General features: G+C 35.3%; 2 protein-coding genes across 3 annotated transcripts in view; both read right to left on the bottom strand.

Annotated features, from left to right (window-relative positions):
- LOC123545124 (uncharacterized) overlaps positions 1–19,427 on the bottom strand; it is a 98,011-nt gene that overhangs the window by 75,163 nt on the left and 3,421 nt on the right. The gene's annotated exons all lie outside the window — the stretch shown is intronic.
- On the bottom strand, positions 1,359–14,529 carry LOC123545818 (spectrin beta chain, non-erythrocytic 1-like). 2 transcript variants are annotated; one of them, XR_008370230.1, is made up of 6 exons: positions 14,393–14,529; positions 14,162–14,255; positions 11,782–11,857; positions 10,701–10,847; positions 7,807–8,025; positions 1,359–2,725 (listed from the first exon to the last, which is right to left on the bottom strand). XR_008370230.1 is itself a non-coding variant. In XM_053538545.1 (5 exons), the coding sequence occupies exons 2-5, from the start codon at positions 14,209–14,211 to the stop codon at positions 2,657–2,659; spliced, it is 342 nt and encodes a 113-aa protein (XP_053394520.1). In that variant the 5' UTR covers positions 14,212–14,255; positions 14,393–14,528; the 3' UTR covers positions 1,359–2,656. The 2 variants fall into 2 exon arrangements, 1 of the variants encoding a protein (XP_053394520.1); XM_053538545.1 differs by lacking the exon at positions 7,807–8,025 and having other exon boundaries at positions 14,393–14,528.

Raw genomic sequence — 19,427 nt, forward strand, 5'->3', positions numbered from 1 at the left:
TTCAATTCAAGTAGATCTATATCGTTTAGCAAACCGCCCGCCTGTAAATGCATCAGATAATGACCAAAGATGTTAATTATCGATTCCCCCCCCCCCCCCCCCCCGTGTTACTACAACAACAACAATTAGTACGGAAATCAACGAATCCGTCCGATAGCGATGATATTGGATAATTGGTTTTATTGATTTTTATGATAGGTAGATCTGTCCCGCTTTATCGGTTTTGAGATGTTACTAAAAGTTCATGCGCTTTGTTGTTTCAAAGGATGTAGGATCTGGATGTAATTTGCTATTTTGCACTAAGACGTGCACCGATTTTAATTTTCCCGTCTGTAATTCTGTTGGAGGCGGAGCAAAGCACCACCCCAAAAATGGCGGCGTAAGAATTCTATGTCTCGGAAAGAAACATTGAAAGAAGGGAAAAGGAGTAAATTCTGCCGGTTGTATTTAACGGACTGTAGTGTTCTTATACAAAAGTCAACATCCTAATTTCATTGTGTTTTTGTTTGAAGCGATACAGTTCTTTATTTAATGCTAGCTAAGAAGTACTGTGTTTTATCAGTGAGATATAATCCATATTACTGATTGCATATCAATCACTGTAAATGCCGAACTACTTGTACATTGTGTATGAATTTTAAATTATTTGCGTAAAACAGGATGAAAATTGTAGTCGCACTTTGTTCTTTAGAGTATATTTCTCAATTCAAATTATTTTACTTAATGAGAATTTCATAACGTTATGCAGCAGATAACAAAATAAAATGGAACTTTATGTTATGTGCGTCTTTCTAACGTCACAACACGTCTGACGTCATGTCTGTTTACGCGCGTCTGTTTGCCGCGCTGAGATTAAAATTTATTGCAAAATGCACATCTCAGCGTAATTAAGCATAAAATAAAAAGAGAATTTGTTTGTTTTTCGTGAATATGGAACTCGTGAAAATATTTGAAATTTTCTAACTTCTCAGTGAGATATATTCCATATTCACTCAAAACAAACAAATATCCTCTATTTATTTGAATATAAGTCTCTGAAAATATGATATGCTAGAAAATGTTGACAAAACATTATAAAGTAAGTGGATATTATATGAAATAAAGAACAGCCGGATTTAATGGTGTTCAGCACAAGAACTTTACAGGCAGTCATGCGCTACAGAAAAAGACTAGGCGTTTCATGGATGAACTCAAAGCTCCTGTCGTCTTCAGTAAAGATATACTACAGCTTTTGTACTGTCATTTTGTGCATCAAACAGTTTTCTACTTCGATAATTCTGCAAAATCTTGATTACGGACATCTAGTATTGAAGCATACAAACTGTTACATGTCTCAATATAATGGAAACTCGAGTAGCACCTGTTATTTATCTTTATTTCTTCGTAGATTGTAAAAACAAAAGCATATAAATGCGACAAGCCACTGGTAAGCAGTGTCCTTGCAGACGTATAAACTTAATATTTTAGAAAGAATAGACTCTAGGTAAAAAGATATTCAAAAGAGAGCAAATTCGCAGTCCTTTTTACCTATAAACTGTATAAGTCCCAGTTTAACAAAAAATTGATTTACTAAACCCGCATTGAAACATCCCAACCTATCGCTAATTGTTTGGTTTGTTTTGTCGATATATCCCAGCTATTACTGTTTTTCAGCATACAAAAGTATGTCTTTTTTATAAATGAATTCAGTTGAAGAATTTAATATATTGTTACATAGCTAACTTCAATTCGACTTACTGTAATGGGACTTATGTATACAAAAATATGTGCAAGTTAAGGTACAGTAGCCAGAACTAAATATGTCCTGGACTGTTTGGAGCAAGCTTGGTTTTGATGACAGAGATTTCCCAGATTTGAAGAAAAATGTCTTCATTACTCTGTGAGTGTTGACAGAACCTTCCTGAAATAACAGTAATGTTATCTGAGTTGTTAATTATATTACTTTCCGTGAGTACTTGTCCAAATATATCTGTGCATTGTACAGAACAATATTAAATAATATAACATTAACTTTCACTTCTATAATCGTACTGTTTAAAGATATCCAATAGCTATCTTTCATGAAAATCTGTTATATTTAGATATTTACTTCAAATGTAGAAAATCCTCATCAACTTAACTTTACTTAATATATAAAATAATTGGGTATATAGAGCTATACATATAATTTAATGTCGTGCAGCAACAGTCCATTCTTACAGTTTTTAGTGGTACTACACATTCATACAGGTTCAGCCACACATGTAAACTTGTTAATTTCAAGTTTACATATATATGTAATTTTTGTTGATGTTTTCAAATATGAAAATTGGGTCCGGTATACCTTTAAATAATCTCACTTTTCCCTTCTTTCCATATTTGGAAGTTTTTTTATTTGTTGTATCATACAGATACCACTACTTTTCACGTGAATTTGGAACCCATTAACGATGTATTTAATGCACCATGTATGGCGTTTCACTACATACATTAGATGGACATCGTAAAAAGGCAAACACGTTTTTTTTTCCGAAAGTATGAGACGTAAAATCTTTTATCGAATAAAAAAAGTGCTCTATCAATAATTTGATTAATGTCTATATTTTCAAAATGTTAGAAATGTTAGTTTCTTTGTTGTGTCTTTTGAGTTTTCTGATCTGACTGGCATGGTCTGGGATCACATAGGGGCTGTCCCGCCCTTTGAACACGTGCTGTTTATAACGTTAATCCACAGTTCCATTTCAGGCTGAAATATAGGCAAAACCTAAAATAAAGTTATTGTTATTATTATTATTATTATAATTATTATTAAATGTTCTATCAACCCTCACCATGCTGATTGATTCTGCCTGTGCAACCAGTGCTGGCCAAGATCAGCCTGCACATCCGTGCAGTCTGATCATGGTCTGCACTATTCGCAATTCAGTAAGTAAATCTTCAGTTAACACCCCTTCAAATGATATATGGTACTGCCCAAAGTGGAAGATGGACCAGTCCATTATAGAAATTAAGCACAAACAAATAGAATCACACTTATTATCAGCGCAGTGTTGACAGATCACTGCTTCGCTTTTGTGTTCGTTTTTATTTTTGATTTCACTTTTTTACAAACAAATATATGAGGGGTGTTCAATAAATACCCAGAAAAGTGCTGTCCATTCATCATGTGTAATAAAAAAATAAATGAAACTGCTATAGGCCTATGATATAGACTCGGGAATAATGAGTTGTTATGTCAAAATTATATTGTCTTTGGATAAATAGTAAGTAAATGCTAGTCCCCATGAAGTGTCACGTGAATTCATCCGGCCAATTATATCTCTTTTTTATTTTACATGTGCTTTTTATTTTACTTAAACATTACTTAACACTAACAGAGACATAAGATAACATTTTGTGTTTTGAATTGAAAGTCAAGGAAGGAAAGAGACAAAATGTTATGTATGCTGTAAAAGGTTTAAGTGAAAATGCCCTGAAGAAAACAAAATTTTATTAGTGGAACATGACGTTTAAAAGTGGTCAGGAAAATATTGCTGAGACATGAAAAATGACCTTTATTCACGTTATATAAATTAAAGAACTGCTTGATACTTTATCACAGTTCAGTGTCCAGTTTCTTCATTATGAAAAGAATATCATATGAACAGTATTTATTTATTCGTAGGAAGGAGTAAAAAATGCATTTAATGGCTATAAACATTGAAACAATGGTAATCACGAGCTGTGTTGATTAATTGTGTGTAATATGACAGCATAATAATGACAGTTGGCCGCTTTTAAGGTAGTGATGTTGCTTAGGAGACAAAAAAAAAATATTTTGTGTGTTCTGAAATCTGTAGTTTAGACATTCGAATTCAATTTGCTCAGGGTGCATGTACCACGTGACTTTTTCGCTAATCTGTGGTGCCAAAAACATGGCGGACTGCTCGATAAAGGTAACATTTTCTTAAATATCTTTTCAGCAACCTGTTCAAATAAAAGGAAACATAGATGAGTGCCGTCTCATATGAAAATCCAACACTCGGCTACAAGTTTTCTGTCTCAAAGTCCGTTCGTTTTCTCTAAAAGTGCAACCGCGCAACTGAAGTGAACAAATTTGATGATGTTAAGACGGGGGACATTTTCGCAAATTCAATAAATAAACTCTTTAAGAGACCGTAAAAGACTATTTTGCGACACGGATATTTGTGCGAGTATTGTCTTGACATATACACTTTAAGAAATTACAAATTAAGAGCCTTCAGTAGCTTCCGAGACCGGATTTATCAAATTGCTAAGCGGGGGTCCGTTTTTCTTAAGGCTAAGACGGGGGCTTGATTTAAAGATTTGTTATTAAAAGTCTATCTACTTCATTTAAGTTTTCCTCATGTTTATACTGCTTACTGTAAGAAAAATTTCGTTATATGTGTAGTAAAATTCAAATGGTTATGACATATGAAAGCTTTTCGCCGAGTGTAAAATGTGAAATTTTACCTAAGGTGAACTACTTAGTACTTAATTTGACTGATTTTATTGAAAATGCACCAACTTTCCATTTATGTACTACATTTCTAGGTCGACTAAAATGGCATGTGTAACCTTTGTAACAAATACTGTTAAGTTTTTGAAAAAGCAACAGTTTATATTTAATTCTATTTCAGTCGCGTTAACTTTGAATTCTTTTTTTCGGCTGAATGAAATACATTTGTGCATCTGACATGAGCGTCAGTAACAGTTGTCAAAAGAAATCGGAAATTGTACTGGTTTCGTTGGTCATAAAATGTATATGTTATTTCCAGATCTCTTATTTTAAGGCATTTTGTTCGGAATGTCCTTTTTGGTTTAAAAAATATGAAATATTATTATCAATGTAGTACTAAAGTGCATAAATTTACATTTCAGACATTTGTGTGCCAGGAATGTGGAAAGACATATATAAGTCCAGAAAAAGCCTTCTGCGTGGCTTTATTTCCAGAAAGAGGCGACAGAAATCACGGATCTTAAACTGCGGCAATCAGTCTTTCCCGATGAGACTAATAATATTATTACTAGTACAATGTATATTATAATATTATTACTAGTATATTACGTCTTACATTAGCATATATTAAGCATTGCTCATTTTGTCCATCTCTTTTTACTTCTAGAAATTGTTTTGACTATAATGTGGATTACTTTACATCTTTCACAGCTGATATGCCATGGTTTGCAGGAGACCGTAAATGGTGGATATTTTGGTCCTGTGTTTCAATGACCCTTAATCATTCCCATACAGTATGCTTTGGTGTCCAACTTCCCATTTTGTTGTATCGAATACGACGAATAGCCTATACAGCCCACAGAATATCATTTTACTGAGCAGTCGTTTGAATGAAGTACTGGCCTGCGATGTATACGCTCATCTTTTTTGCAGATCGACTAATATACATGAAGGCTTTAATTCTTTTTCTGTGTCATTATTTTTTGCAACAACGTACTGAGAAACTTGACAGTGTTAACGTTTTTGCATGCATTCACAAATAATTTTACCTTACTCTCAACTTATTTGTTTTTATTTACTTTCCATTTTATGAAATTTAACGCCATTTGTATTGTGATCAGTTTATCGAACCATTGTTCCTGGGAAGAACCGGCACCATATTCAAATCTTCTTAAAAGAAATGTCCACTTTCTTTCATAAGAGACATAGTCGGTTTCGGGCTTCGAATCATGGTCGTCTGTGAAAGAGATCTTACAACTCGACAATTGAGGCGGTCGACCTCTTTATAGTATGATTAAGTATCAAAATGATCACTGCGTCTATCAAACCAGTAGTGTGTTTTATGATTAATATTGGCTCTGAATTATGTTTTCTTTTGTTGTAATTCAATGGTTTAAAAAAAAAAAGTTCTTTAAACTTTAACCTTCGAACATTTACTATGATTTCACAACACATGTGAAGAAATTACTGGCACATAAGACTGATAATTCAATACTTGTATCTAAATAACATTCGAAAGTATGATAATTTATTTCAAACTGAAGTTCAGATATGTATTCCAACAAAAGCGATAAAAACAGCACAGTTATGTTCTAAAGAGAAAAAAATGAGATTAACATTGCTGTGCAGATTCTCAACCATTTCAGTGGTTGCCTTAAGAAGCAACTTTAGAGACCTGTTTCAGCTAGCATGGCCAACATTCCAATACATTGACCAGTAGTTTCGGCAAAAGTAGTCTCCCTTGAATATACACGGATCGCGGACCCGATAACCTTTATCGATTAACAGTTTTACTATAGATTTGTTTAGAAAAATAATTTCAAACATTAAAAACGTATTTTTATCGTTATTTAACAAAATTTTATAACCTCGTGAAGTAATCTTTATTTTTTGCCCTTTATTTCAATATATCTTTTATCGCTGTGATACAAAAACTTATTGCTTCCATTTTTGTTTGAAGTTGATGACTATGGTTTCTTTGTATTTCTATAAAGAAATTTTGAAAAGATCGGTTATGTCAGGTTATCGAAAGTTAAACCAAAAGAAGCAAACTAACTTAAACAATGAAGACAAAACCAATGCGATAAAAACAGACTTACTATTTTTCCAAAGCCTACCTGGAAATGTAATAAAACTATTAAGATAGGGTGTCACCCAGGTATTGAAGTACTTCCGGGTCGTTGTATCCTAGGAAGCAGTTAATTCTTTGAAATTTGAAGTTCCCGATTTGAAGCCACCTCTGCTTTGACTTGTTAAACATTTTATGTCATTTCCTATGTCTTTAACAATTGTTTTGTCCGTGTATTTTCCAGGACAACATTTCTGTGCGGAAGGATTAAAAACTATTCCAGACCGGCGGCTATGACAGATGTGGGTTGGAAATCATAAAGAGTGACTGAATACTTTGATATGTAGCAAAGACGTTCATTGTTGATGATAGTGTTTCTTTATGATTTATTGACATTATTCATCTTCAGAAATACAGAACTCTCAATGCTGTAAATTTGTTGTGAAATTCGCCACTGAATCTATGTCCAAAAGTGCTTGTTTTACTATACAGCAAAGGAGAAATTGTACCGGGCCGACACCATAGAGTGAAAGTTGGTGAATTTTTCATTAAATCAGTCAAATTAAGTATTTCACCTGAGGTAAAGTTTTACAGTTCACAGTCGGTAAAAAGCTTTCATTTGTCATGACCATTTGAATTTTAACATACATACAACTAGATTTTTCTTATAGTAAGCAGTATAAACATGGAAAAACTTAAATGAAGCGGGTTAATGAAATACAAAAGACTTCCATTACCAAAACATTGAATCACGCCCCCGTCTAAGCATCAAGAAAAACGGACCCCTGCTTAGCAATTTGATAAATCCGGCCTAGGAAGCTATTGAAGGCTCTTAATTTGTAATTTCATAAAGTGTACATGTCAAGACAATACTCGTACAAATATCTGTGTCGCAAAAAAGTCTTTTACGGCCTTTTAAAGGATTTATCAATTGAATTTGCGAAAATGTCCCCCGTCTTAACATCATCAAATTTGTTCACTTCAGTTGCGCGGTTGCACTTTTAGAGAAAACGAACGGACTTAGAAACAAAAAACTTGTAGCCGAGTGTCGGATTTTCATATGAGACGGCACTCATCTATGTTTCCTTTTATTTGAACAGGCTGCCGAAAAGATATTTAAGAAAATGTCACTTTTACCGAGGTATCCGCCATGTTTTTGGCACCCCAGATTAGCGAAAAAGTCACGTGGTACATGCACCCTGTTGCTTATATCCGTCATATTTTAAGATTTTATCAAAATGGGACCAGAAATAGAGAAATGAGCGCTCTTTTCCGGGTATTTATTGAACATCCATCTTACCTCTCAACGAAATTCAAATGTAAAACTTTCATTAGTTACATTTTCCTGGGGCTGGAAGTACATTACTGCATAATGTACATGAAAAATGTGTTTCTTTGACAATGTTTTCTCAGAGGCAGTGACATCAAATAAACAGTTCCATTGCATTCACTGCAGTATTTGCGATCAAATTAAAATGGTACGAGTATGCCTGCTTTAATGTGGTTCTGCACGCCGCCACTGGAATAGGAAGAAGAAAAGGAAAAAGTGAAAACCTTCTGATTAGAACATGTATACATGAGAAGCAGAACTTGGCGCTATATTAATAGAAGCAAATCACTGGAAACGTATTCACAGATGAAGTATTGAAGGTAATGAACATTGTGGATATAAACATTCCTTCCTTGATAGAATGCGCTTAACATCGTATAGACATTATTTTAGCCTTAATTAGTTTAAAATCACCTTCTACGTCAACATTAGAAATACAATGTATAGACTTTTTACACTGATAAAGTATGTTGACATTTTCAAGTCCAAACAGTTATACATTGAACTACAATCTATCTTCTTTCAAATTAAGTCTCGGTAAAAGTCAAAATCAACTGTTAAATAATTGGGTACATGTCCCTATGTCTACATCCTTTTTAGGTTTACCAAGCACTGTGGAATTCATTACAAATCGGATATGTCTTGCAGAGAAATATGCACCACGTATTGATAAAGTACCATTTGTTATATTTTATCAGCATATTCAACTCTACTGCAAGAAAAGCTGCATGAAGGACATGAGTTTCATGTGTAATCATCAGTGTTCGTCTTAGACAGGAAAAAAATAAAGGTAAGTTTATTTGACATCGCATTTGATCATCAGAAAACAGAGAACATGAGCCATACAGCTTTTGTACACGATCCTAACTGGGCTTGTTTTACCTCCTTGTATAACCGTTTAAATACCGAGTGCCAAGTGGGGGAGTTACAAGTACCAAGTTTACGAATTGAATCCATGACCTCCCGCATTTTGCCACTGCGGTATTGAAGCGGTAATACCGGGCATGTGATGGATATATAAACGAATGCGTAAATTCATACACCAAAACAGAAACAAGAAACCGTGATAGCCTTTGATCGCTCTCCTGACATTTACAGTTGGACTGAATAATTTCGAAACAAGCAACAATGGTATGAAATATTTTACAATCGAGCTAGTGGTTTCAGCCAAGAATATAACAAAGTTTTTCAGAAAGCTTTTAAAGAAAATTAGCCCCACCCCCCTGGCGATCATATTTTTAACGAAACAGAATTAGTTCAAGAAATTTAGAAGAGGATCACCCAAGGACCATAGCAATGAAATCAGGTCAATCTCTTGTGGCCCCTAAAAGGGACCAAGTTCCCCCGATTTGCATAAAATTGGCTGAGGACCTTATAACGATGCTACAGACCAACTTTGATTAAGATCCATTCAGTGATTTATGACAAGAAGTCGTTTAAAGAAATTGCTCTTTTAAGCTCTAATGGTCCCTAACAGGGGCCGGCTACCCCAATTTTAACAAAATTAGGAGAGGACCTGACATCCAGAGGTTAATGGGAAAAAGTCGTATGAAGGTATTTTTTTCTATATTTAGCTCTAGGGCCGGATGCCCCAATGTGAACAACTTTTGGAGAGGACCTTACAATGATACTACAGACCAAGTTTGGTGAGGAAACATCAAGCGGTTCATAAACAAAGAAGGCCGGGTGCGCAATTTGAACGCGGTTCATGAGGAGAAGTCATTCAAAGGTATTTCTATTCTTTAGCTCGTAAGGCACCTAAAAGGGGCAAAACACCCCACTTTGAACAAACTTGCGTAAAGACCTTACAACTATACTACAGACTGAGTTTGATGAAGATCCATCAAGCGGTTCACGAGAAGAAGTTGTTTAAAAGTATTCTGTTTTTAACTATTGTGGTCTCTAAAAGAGACCAACAGCCTCAATTGGAATAAAGTTGGAAGATAACCTTGTAATAATGCTGTAGACCAATACTGATGAAAATCCATCAACCGCTTCATGAAAAATAGTCATTTAAATGTTTTTCTCTATTTTTAGCTCCAACTTTTCCTAGCTCTAGCGACCCATAAAAGGGACCAAGCTTAAACTCTTGAAAAACACGAAAGGGGACATTGGCAGGATGCTACTTACTAAATTTGGTGCAATTTTGCCGAAAAGTTTAAGAGTTGTAGTTTCAGAGGAGAAATCATCTAAAGAAAAGTGTGGACGGACGGATGACGGACGCGAGTGATCACAATAACACACTGCGAGCACTTCGTACTCAGGTAAGCCAAAAAATACATAAAAGAAGCCATTAACGTCGAATATGGTAAGCAAACATTATAATGTATTTTTGCGGAATCCTTGCGGAGTCGCATTACCGCAAAGATAGTTAACAAACGGTGAAAGATCTTTATATTCTGGTATCTACTTTATGACCATATAATTTACATGAGATCCAACTACACAAAGTAACGATTGGACATAGTGATTACCTTTTTAGGCAGAATACAAATTATTTGCAATTAAAACCATCTATTTTATTAGAAGTGTCGGAACTGTTATAGGATAAACATGGTGGCAGCTTATTTCTGTTGGGCGTTTTCTCCAAGAAAGGATAAAAGAAGTCACATAATCATAGTGATATCGTTTTATCTGTATTTCCGCATTTTCTCAGCAAACTAAGCTGTGTATCTTAAGTTAACCAGTAAGAAATAAAATTGCTTGATCAAACCAGTTTTAAAATATTACTGCCTTTAATATATCATGATATTTCTGTAACGCTACAATAAAACAAAGAGGACTGTAAAAGACTCTGCAGGTTGTGACGTACGTATATTACTACCTGTTAATGAAGGTAAGTACTTAAGACTACTAAAGTTTACCTGATCTTTTGCTATGAAGAGATACTCTCCTCCACTGGCAAGTCGGAGTCGGAACACGTTTGGCATCTTTTTGTAGTCCGTAGCACGCTCGCACTCGGCACCAGACAGGTCCAAGGCGGCCTCGTGGTGAATGCGAGAACTTGGGTCCTGCAACATACAAACATGCCAATAGTGGAACAAATAAATATAAATGGTTTTTATGTACTAAAACAATATGTATTTAGGGTTAATGCCAAATATTCGAAAGAAATACGTTCTGATCAGGTCAACTTCAGTAACTTGAAGACGTATTAACATTATAAACTGTAAGCAAAGTAAAGCGTTGTGTTTGATACCTATTGCCGTTAGTGTCTATGCATTATTAATTGAATACAATAAAAAAGGAGACATATGTCCACAGGACACATGTGCACCAAACCCCACACCCCCAACTGACAGGCCCTGCATATTCCTTTCTTGTTGACAATGCAATGCTTTAATAGATGTGTAATAGAGTTCCGCTTAAGCCGCAGCTAGGGTTGTAAGAGGTGTTGCACATTTTATTACCTCTCATGAACAGACTCAGTCAAACCGAGTCTGCTATTATTTTTTCTTTTTTTCTTTTTGGTTGCATTCTATGCTTCCAAGGGATCCTTTTACAGATTTATAATTAGTATTTAAATTTCAAATTATCCTCACTGTTAAGTAAACAAAGGTGGAAAAGTTATGTGTAGAGGACGATAATATCAGTATTAAAAGCATGAAACTTAAAGTAAAACAAAACACATTGGTTGGGGCTTGGGGCAGAAGATCAAGAAACGTATGTAATAAGATAACGGAATTGGTAAACATTCAAATATTTTCATTACTCTTAGGTGTAGGGGGTTGTATTAAATCCTAGATAAAACTCTAAAGGCGCAATTTGCTGAATCATATTACGTTAAATACTTTTTTGAGATCATGACGTGCAACACGCAAGTGGATAGGATTTCTGTACTGTAAAGTCTGACCACTCTACGTCAGTCCATGTCAAACTCGGATGGGCAGAAGCTGACTGTGACCACTCATTTTGGTGGAGGGGGAACAAAAGCGTAACCTTTACCTGTTTAGCATGTTTCTGGTCCTTATAACAGGAAAGAGAAGGTCCGTGTATAACCACATACACTTTGTCCCATGATCTGAAAGAAATACTTTCTGATCAGCTCAACTTCAGTAATTAATACAACTTCTCCACCACAGCACTAGGTAAATGTGTGATTAATCAATCCGTGTCAGCTGTTTTCATGACTAAGAAATAAAGGCGAAAAACATAATCTGTAAGTGTTCTTTACTAATTGTATTAGTTAATGCAAACTTGTTTCAACGCAAATTATTTGAAGCGGACTGTCCTTATTTAAGGTAAGTTGCAACATTGCCTATATTTTATATAATAAATGTCTAAGTATATCGATATAGACTTTTTATACTTAAGGAGGTAGGATACCTTGTTACAAGGGTAAATTCAAATTAGTTGAACCGCAGCATGTTTTTGTATTTCGTGTAATATGAAGTTTTAACTGCTACAATCTCAATTTCGTTTGTCTCTGTCCCTTCAAGTTCAATTTTTATCCAGGTTTGAAGAACATGACCCTCCAAAGGTATTTCATATTGAAAGAAGAAGGAAAATACGGATATTAAACACTTTTCAGTGTATTTTAGTTTCATTGATATCCGTAGAAGTCTGCATAATTGATAATTTTACTGGTATGCACGTTATCTTTCTAATATAAGCTTAAAATGTATATGTCGCGGGGCTCGTGTTTCCATGGTAACGCATTTTCTCTCATTTTTAAACAACTATGTATAAAAATAGGGGTTTTCGACGGCTTCAGTGCCATTCTGTTAATGACCAACATGAAATATTTGGGTAATATTATTAGCAAAATACCAAGCACTTTATATGGTACCCTATTTTTCTTAAATTTTAAAGTAACCATGGCAACAGAGATGTTTAAAATAGCTTATATCTTGCTGTTTATCGTAATTTCTTTAAAAAAATATTGAATAAGATTATCTTTCTGGTTGATGTAGCTTTAAAACATATTATTTCTAACGTAGGTTACATTTTCGTGCTATTTGCATTTATTCAAACAAATTTCATAGCTTAGAATACGTACAACAGTACCCCTCGTCTGCCATTTTTCATGGAAAAATCGTTCAGCGTGCTGCTATTATTCTCATGGATATTGTTGAAATGAAAATAAAAGGCCGAAGCTGTGTTTCTGAAATAGACCAGTGTCAGCGCTTTTGAATTTTACATTTAGATACATAGGTCACGGGCTTCGTTTCCATGGTAACATCAATTCAATTTAAGAAACCACAATTTTCTACTGAAATTTGAACAATTTTAGATCTTAGTTTTAGTATGTAAGTAACAAATTATCAATGGAACCTGAAAAATAGGTATTACAAATCAAACTGCTAGACTTTTTATTTGAAAATGGCCGTAACAAGTAACCTTTTACCCAACTATATTCCAAATAACATTGGTGGCCATCATCCATTTTCTTACATTCCGCATAACATTTCAATATAACTACATAAAAGAAGCAAAATATTGATTATTATTCAGAGCAAAAGACTCATAAAAATATTTCAGCAAATAATGGTTATTTGAAAATAGTTAAAATAAAGAAAATGTACAGAATTACGTACTTTCAAGATAAAAGCTATTAATTTTGCGCGGTAACTGACACGTAACGTCATGACGTCAATGACGTCATTTTAAGGCAACAATGTTTTGAAGCGTTTCTGCGGCAATTTATTTATTATTTCTGCATTATTAAACCATAAAGCATCAGATCGAAGACAAGTTCGTGATTTGTTTTCAGAAGAATGAATATACAAACACATTTAGTTTGTCGTAAACGTTGTCGTAAATCGTCACGTTAGCTTCCGGTTGGACATGCGCACATACAAATATGAAGGTAACCTACCTCCTTAAAGAACCACTAGTAAGTGAGGAATTCCCATCCCTCATTTGCTACTTCTCTTTGATCTTTACCTCGGAGGCACAGATCTTTTCATCAAGCTGAAGATTTATTTAAAGTTTCCTTGATTTCCCTTTATAGGTCATCTAAAAGTTTTAGCCGAGACACCACCAGTTTCGGACAGATTATATGAACTAACAACTAACTAAACTAACTAACTAACTAACTATGAATGAATGAATGAATGACAGGCAGTGCGATGTACTATCTTCCAACACATATCAACATATTTTCATTCATGTTTAAATGTGTTTATAAATTACTTCTCTTTATAAAAAGAAGTAGTCATTCTTTCAGATATCTTTAATTGGGGTATAACACCATCAGAAGAAACACAAAAGGTAAGGCAATTTTAAAGTGGTGTCTCTTTTGGCACATTGTTGATCTTTCACAAATAATCTTGGTATGAAAGAATTTGACATTTACCTGATGAAAAGATTTTAAATTTTTCACCTGTTAGTTGCTTTCTGCATGGGCCCCTCCATATCGTGTTTTCTGCACATATTACCTTCAACATGTACAATGCTAGGACCAACTGCAGCAGTTTCTGTAATAATATACAATAATTGCCTATAAAAATGGCGAATACTATTCTTATTATATCTACGACGCCTTCTTCTTATCTCAACTCCATATTTAAAACCTCTAGCAATATTCTGAATCTGAAATCAATTACAATTCTACCTGTACTATGACTACGATCTCCAGCAGTAAATGTTGCATCAGTCGCCAGGTACAAGCATGCCCGTCCAATTTCTCCAGGGTCGCCAACATGTCGAAATAACTGTGCCTGTAATTGTACAGTAACTTAATGATTTACAGAAATATTTCTAAAATAAAATAAACATTTCAAGATAATGAAAATCTTCAAAATAATTTTAATTTCTTCTAAAAAAAAAAACAAACATGGAAGATAGTAAAAATATTTCAATGATTAGTCTACTAGTTACCTTGCTTATGTTGAACAGTTAAAACTTATATACACCAAAGGGAAGGACACGCAAAGGAATGACAAAAAGTGGTCTTTAAACACAAATGGTTTCTTAAAATACCATAATCTGTTCTTTAACGAAACAAAAAGGACCTGAAAATTGGTCACTTAATGCAAATGGTCTCTTAATAGACGTGGTCTCTTGAGCAAGTTGGACTGTATTGGCAATACAGACAACACAGTTAAGATTTAAACAGCCACTTTTATTTAGAGATTCTATAACGAAATAATATAACCGTTTTCGGTTATGTCATACCTGTATAAATGACGGCACTTAAATATGTGGTCTTATTAGCGATCATATATACATTTAGAAATAAAAAAATGGTCTTGAAAAAGTGGTCTTTAATACGAGGTGGTGTAAATTAAGGGATTCTACTGTACATAAAACAATTACGTACATGTATCTCCTTAATTGTTTTACGTTCTTTGTCTGATATAGTTTTCTCCCATTCTTTAAACACTGGAGCGTTGATTCCATCAGGAGATATTCTGTAAATATCAATTTCTTGCACATGTTCAATCAATTTCTTGCACATGTTCAATATCTTAAAAAAATGCACATTTTGATATTCCGCTGATAGAAGACCAAGCAAAGATTTAGAAATGACCTTATTAAAGGATATCTTTCTTCGAAAGGCAATTATGTAATTCTTTCCGAATGTAGCACCTCTGTCTGAAAGATTTTATATTTTGACGACGTTTGACATGGCATTCTGTTTTAAATTACGACTTGATTTGTTTAGTCTGTTTTTATTCTATTCACCCTGGCGTCGGCGTCGGTGTCAGCGTCGCACCTTGGCTAAAGTTTTGCATGCAAGCCATATAGCTTTGAAACATATTTTTTCTTTTTCTAGGTCAATTACCAACCTCACTGGGTCAAGTCCCATACCTCTGACGTCTATTTTGGCCAGATTATGCCCCCTTTTGGACTTAGGAAACCCTGGTTAAAGTTTTACATGCATGTTGCTATCTCCAAAATTAATGCAGATATTGAATTGAAACTTCACATGTGTCTTCGGGGTCATAAAACTAGGCGATAGCGTCAAGAACCATAACTCTGACATGCATATTGGCCAAATTATGCCCCCTTTTGGACTTAAAAAATCCTGGTTAAAGTTTTACATGCAAGTACATACAGCTTTTGCTTAAAGGCAAAATAGCTTAAATAGCTCTGTAACTTATTTTTTTCTTTTCTAGGTCAGTTACCAACCTCACTCAGTCAAGTCCCGTGTACTTTGGGCAAATTATGCCTCCTTTTGCATGCGAGTTATTATCTCCAAATCAAATTCAAATATTGAATTGAAACTTTACATGTGTTTTCAGGGTTATAAAATTAGGTTATAGCATCAAGTTCCATAACTCTGACATGCATTATGGCCTAATTATGTCACCTGTGAACTTAAAACTTCTTGTTAAAGGTTTGCATGCAAGTTACTATCTCCAAAACTAATGCAGATATTGAAACTCTGTAGATATTCTAATTATTTAGGGTAATATTCCTGCTTCTGGGACAACAATTCGAATAGTCGAGCATTTGCTGTCTTACGGACAGCTTATGTTATATATAAATTATAATATTTCTATAGTATACAATGCTTTATGATTTAAATCTTGTCATACAAATTAAAATGCGATTTTACACACACGATAGATGCTTCGTGAGATTTACCAAAGTTCAGCTCTTCAACTTTTTCTCGCATTATTATTTATTGCATGACGTCGCGCGAGAGAAATACCGGTAAAGCCATTACATAATATAGCCTTGATATTACAGTAGTGTAATAAAGCTTTTGATGATGACGTAATTTCAAGTATACATGACGTTGGTCTATAATTGGCAAAGAAAGAAGACATATTGATGTTTCAGCAGGAAAAGCTACATTGAATTTATTACACTCGTTGAATAAAATTGATAGAATTCTCGTCAGAGCCTCGCATTTTATTATTTTTTTCAGCAGTCAATCTTATGGCAGAAATATGCCACCATAACTTTCTGACTACGACAAATTTTACCTGAATTTTGAGCAGCTCTTCTGGTTTAATACAATTAAACGCAGTTTTTCAAAAGAATTTCGGTCAGTTAACTTAACCAGTAAACATATCAATACCACACTTCATACATGGAGGGGTACCTGGTGTCTTCATCCAGTATCAAAAGCTGGGAAGTCGCCATATGACCTATAATTGTGTCGGTGTGACGTTAAACCCAAAACAACAACAAAACATTACTAAGCGACAACTCCCCAACGTGACTCAAGAGGTCGAGTTAAATAAATAAACAACGATACTATAAGAAATAAGTAAAACCAAAAGTACGAAGTTGGTTTTAGACGACGCAAATATTTTGTTGACATATCATTTATCCGCGTAAACATGACTAACCAATCGGCGTGAAGTTGGCAGTACAGCAGTAGCAGCAGTAGGAGCAGTTAACTGCTCCTACTGCTGGCAGTAGCAGCAGTTAACTGCTCCTACTGCCAGCAGTTACAGCAGTTTATTGCCTGTCGCAGTTAACTACCACTAGTTACAGCAATTGATCGTGTTTACTAACACCAGTTAACTACTACCAGCAATTATAACAGTTAATAAAGCTGTATTACCAGATGATGAGAATGACATAAGGTATTTATTTTGTCAGTGTCCTACATATAATACTGCCAGCAGTTAAATTGTGTTATTAAAATCAGTTTTACAAGTTTCCTTCAGATGTGTAATAGGCCGTAAAACCTACCCTTCCCGCTTATACATTTGTCCGCATCGTTTAAAGATCATTGAAGCGTTCTTAATCTATTTCTATCAAGAATTTTCTGCCCTTGAAACCGACTTTCAAGTGCATAAAATTCAGGATCAAGCCTGGATACCTATGATTTTAATACATATTTTCGTTCTAAACTTGATTCTCAGTAAGTATACAAAGTTTAAAGAAATACTGCCCATAGGAAAAGTTTTTGCCCTATAGGAAATTGTCCCATTTACCCTTAAATTCTCCTATAAACTATGTAATACATGCAGTTAAATGGCTTACAAGTCTCTCCCGTCTCATTTATGTTTCTGCCCCAGCAGAATGGTCTATGAGATACGGTGTTCCGTTAGGACAATCGTGAATTTTTATATAATTCTAAACCGCGATGCACGATGATACGATGACGAAAACGCGATGGCGCGATGGCACGATGATGAAACAACGATGGTACGATGGTGAAAACGCGATGACACGATGATGAAATCGCGATGGTGCGATGGTACGATGGTGAAATGTCGATGTAATATCGCGTTTTCATCATCGTACCATCGCGTTTTCACCATCGCACCATCGTGCCATCGCGTTGTCATCATCGTACCATCGTGCCATCGTGGTTTCACCGTCGTACCATCGCGTTTTCACCATCGTGCCATCGCGTTATCATCATCGTACCATCGTGGTTTCACCATCGTACCATCGTGGTTTCACCATCGTACCACCGCGTTTTCACCATCGTACCATCGCCTTCCGGCTGGAAATGCTTAGTCCCGTGCACTTGTACTTTTTGTCAACAATAGATGAATGTATCTCAATGTATTTTGTGAGAAGAAATTTACCATTTAGATTCTGCTGTTTTGCAATATGTTTTACAAAATGTTCATGCTCAGTTCATTAAAACTGTGTAAAACCTTCAAGGCTACGTCCTTTGTATTTTATGTATGCATGAAAGTAAATAAAAAGCTGGGTGTAATAGTCACATGATATTATTCAAACTCAGCTTATTCTTGTTAGGATGTAGAAGGTATATAGTGCAATGTGAAAATGAGATTGCATCAAGCCTGTATTTTACTGACATATAAACTGTACCACTGCGCATGACCACCGGAATGCAATGGTACGATGGTGAAAATGCGATGGTACGATGGTGAAAACGCGATGACACGATGGTGAAAACGCGATGGTACGATGGTAATAATGCGATGGTACGATGATGAAAACGCGATGGCACGATGGTGAAAACGCGATGGTACGATGATGAAAACGCGATGGTACGATGATACGATGGTGAAAACGCGATGGTACGATGATACGATGGTGAAAACGCGATGGTACGATGATGAAAACGCGATATTACATCGACATTTCACCATCGTGTCATCGCATCATTGCGATTTCATCATCGTGTTATCGCGTTTTCATCATCGAACCATCGTTGTTTCATCATCGTGCCATCGCACCATCGCGTTTTCGTCATCGTAACATCGTACATCGCGGTTTAGGATTCAATAAAATGTCACGATTGTCCAAACGGTACACCGTAATGAGAGCATGTCACTTCCAGCAGTGAAATGACCAATGAAAGCATTTTTTTGAGTTTTCTATGTGTTACTGGCAGCAGTCAAATGGTTTATGAGACCAGTGTACCAGTTATTTTTACATATAACTACCAGCGATTAAATGTTTAAAAGGCTCCTCTTACTGCTAGCAGTAAAATGCTTATGACAGCAAAAAACAAGGCTCCTGTTACAGCCAACGAGAGCAATTTACCAGTTTCGAATATATATCTGGTGTATTTACTGCTGAAAGAAAACCACTCAAACCGCATTCAGCCCCGAGTTCCTAAAAACAAGAGTTATCCTTGGAAACACCGCCCCATCTCACCCCGGGTTCCTCCCAAACAAGAGTTTTCCCCGAATGGCGGCCACCCGTGCCGGGTGGGGGACGACCCCCTCTACAACGGCCACCCGGTCCGATCCAAAAGT

The sequence above is a fragment of the Mercenaria mercenaria genome, chromosome 1 (assembly GCF_021730395.1).
Source record: "Mercenaria mercenaria strain notata chromosome 1, MADL_Memer_1, whole genome shotgun sequence".
Lineage (NCBI taxonomy): Eukaryota > Metazoa > Mollusca > Bivalvia > Venerida > Veneridae > Mercenaria > Mercenaria mercenaria.

Excerpts from the sequence above, each read along its gene's own strand:
- LOC123545818 (XM_053538545.1), bottom strand. The coding sequence starts at position 14,211 with ATGTGCAGAAAACACGATATGGAGGGGCCCATGCAGAAAGCAACTAAC. Across the intron at positions 11,858-14,161 it reads ATGCAGAAAGCAACTAACAG|ATCATGGGACAAAGTGTATG; the intron begins GTGAAAAATTTA and ends TATTTCTTTCAG. Across the intron at positions 2,726-10,700 it reads TCTTCATAGCAAAAGATCAG|CCTGAAATGGAACTGTGGAT; the intron begins GTAAACTTTAGT and ends CCTATATTTCAG.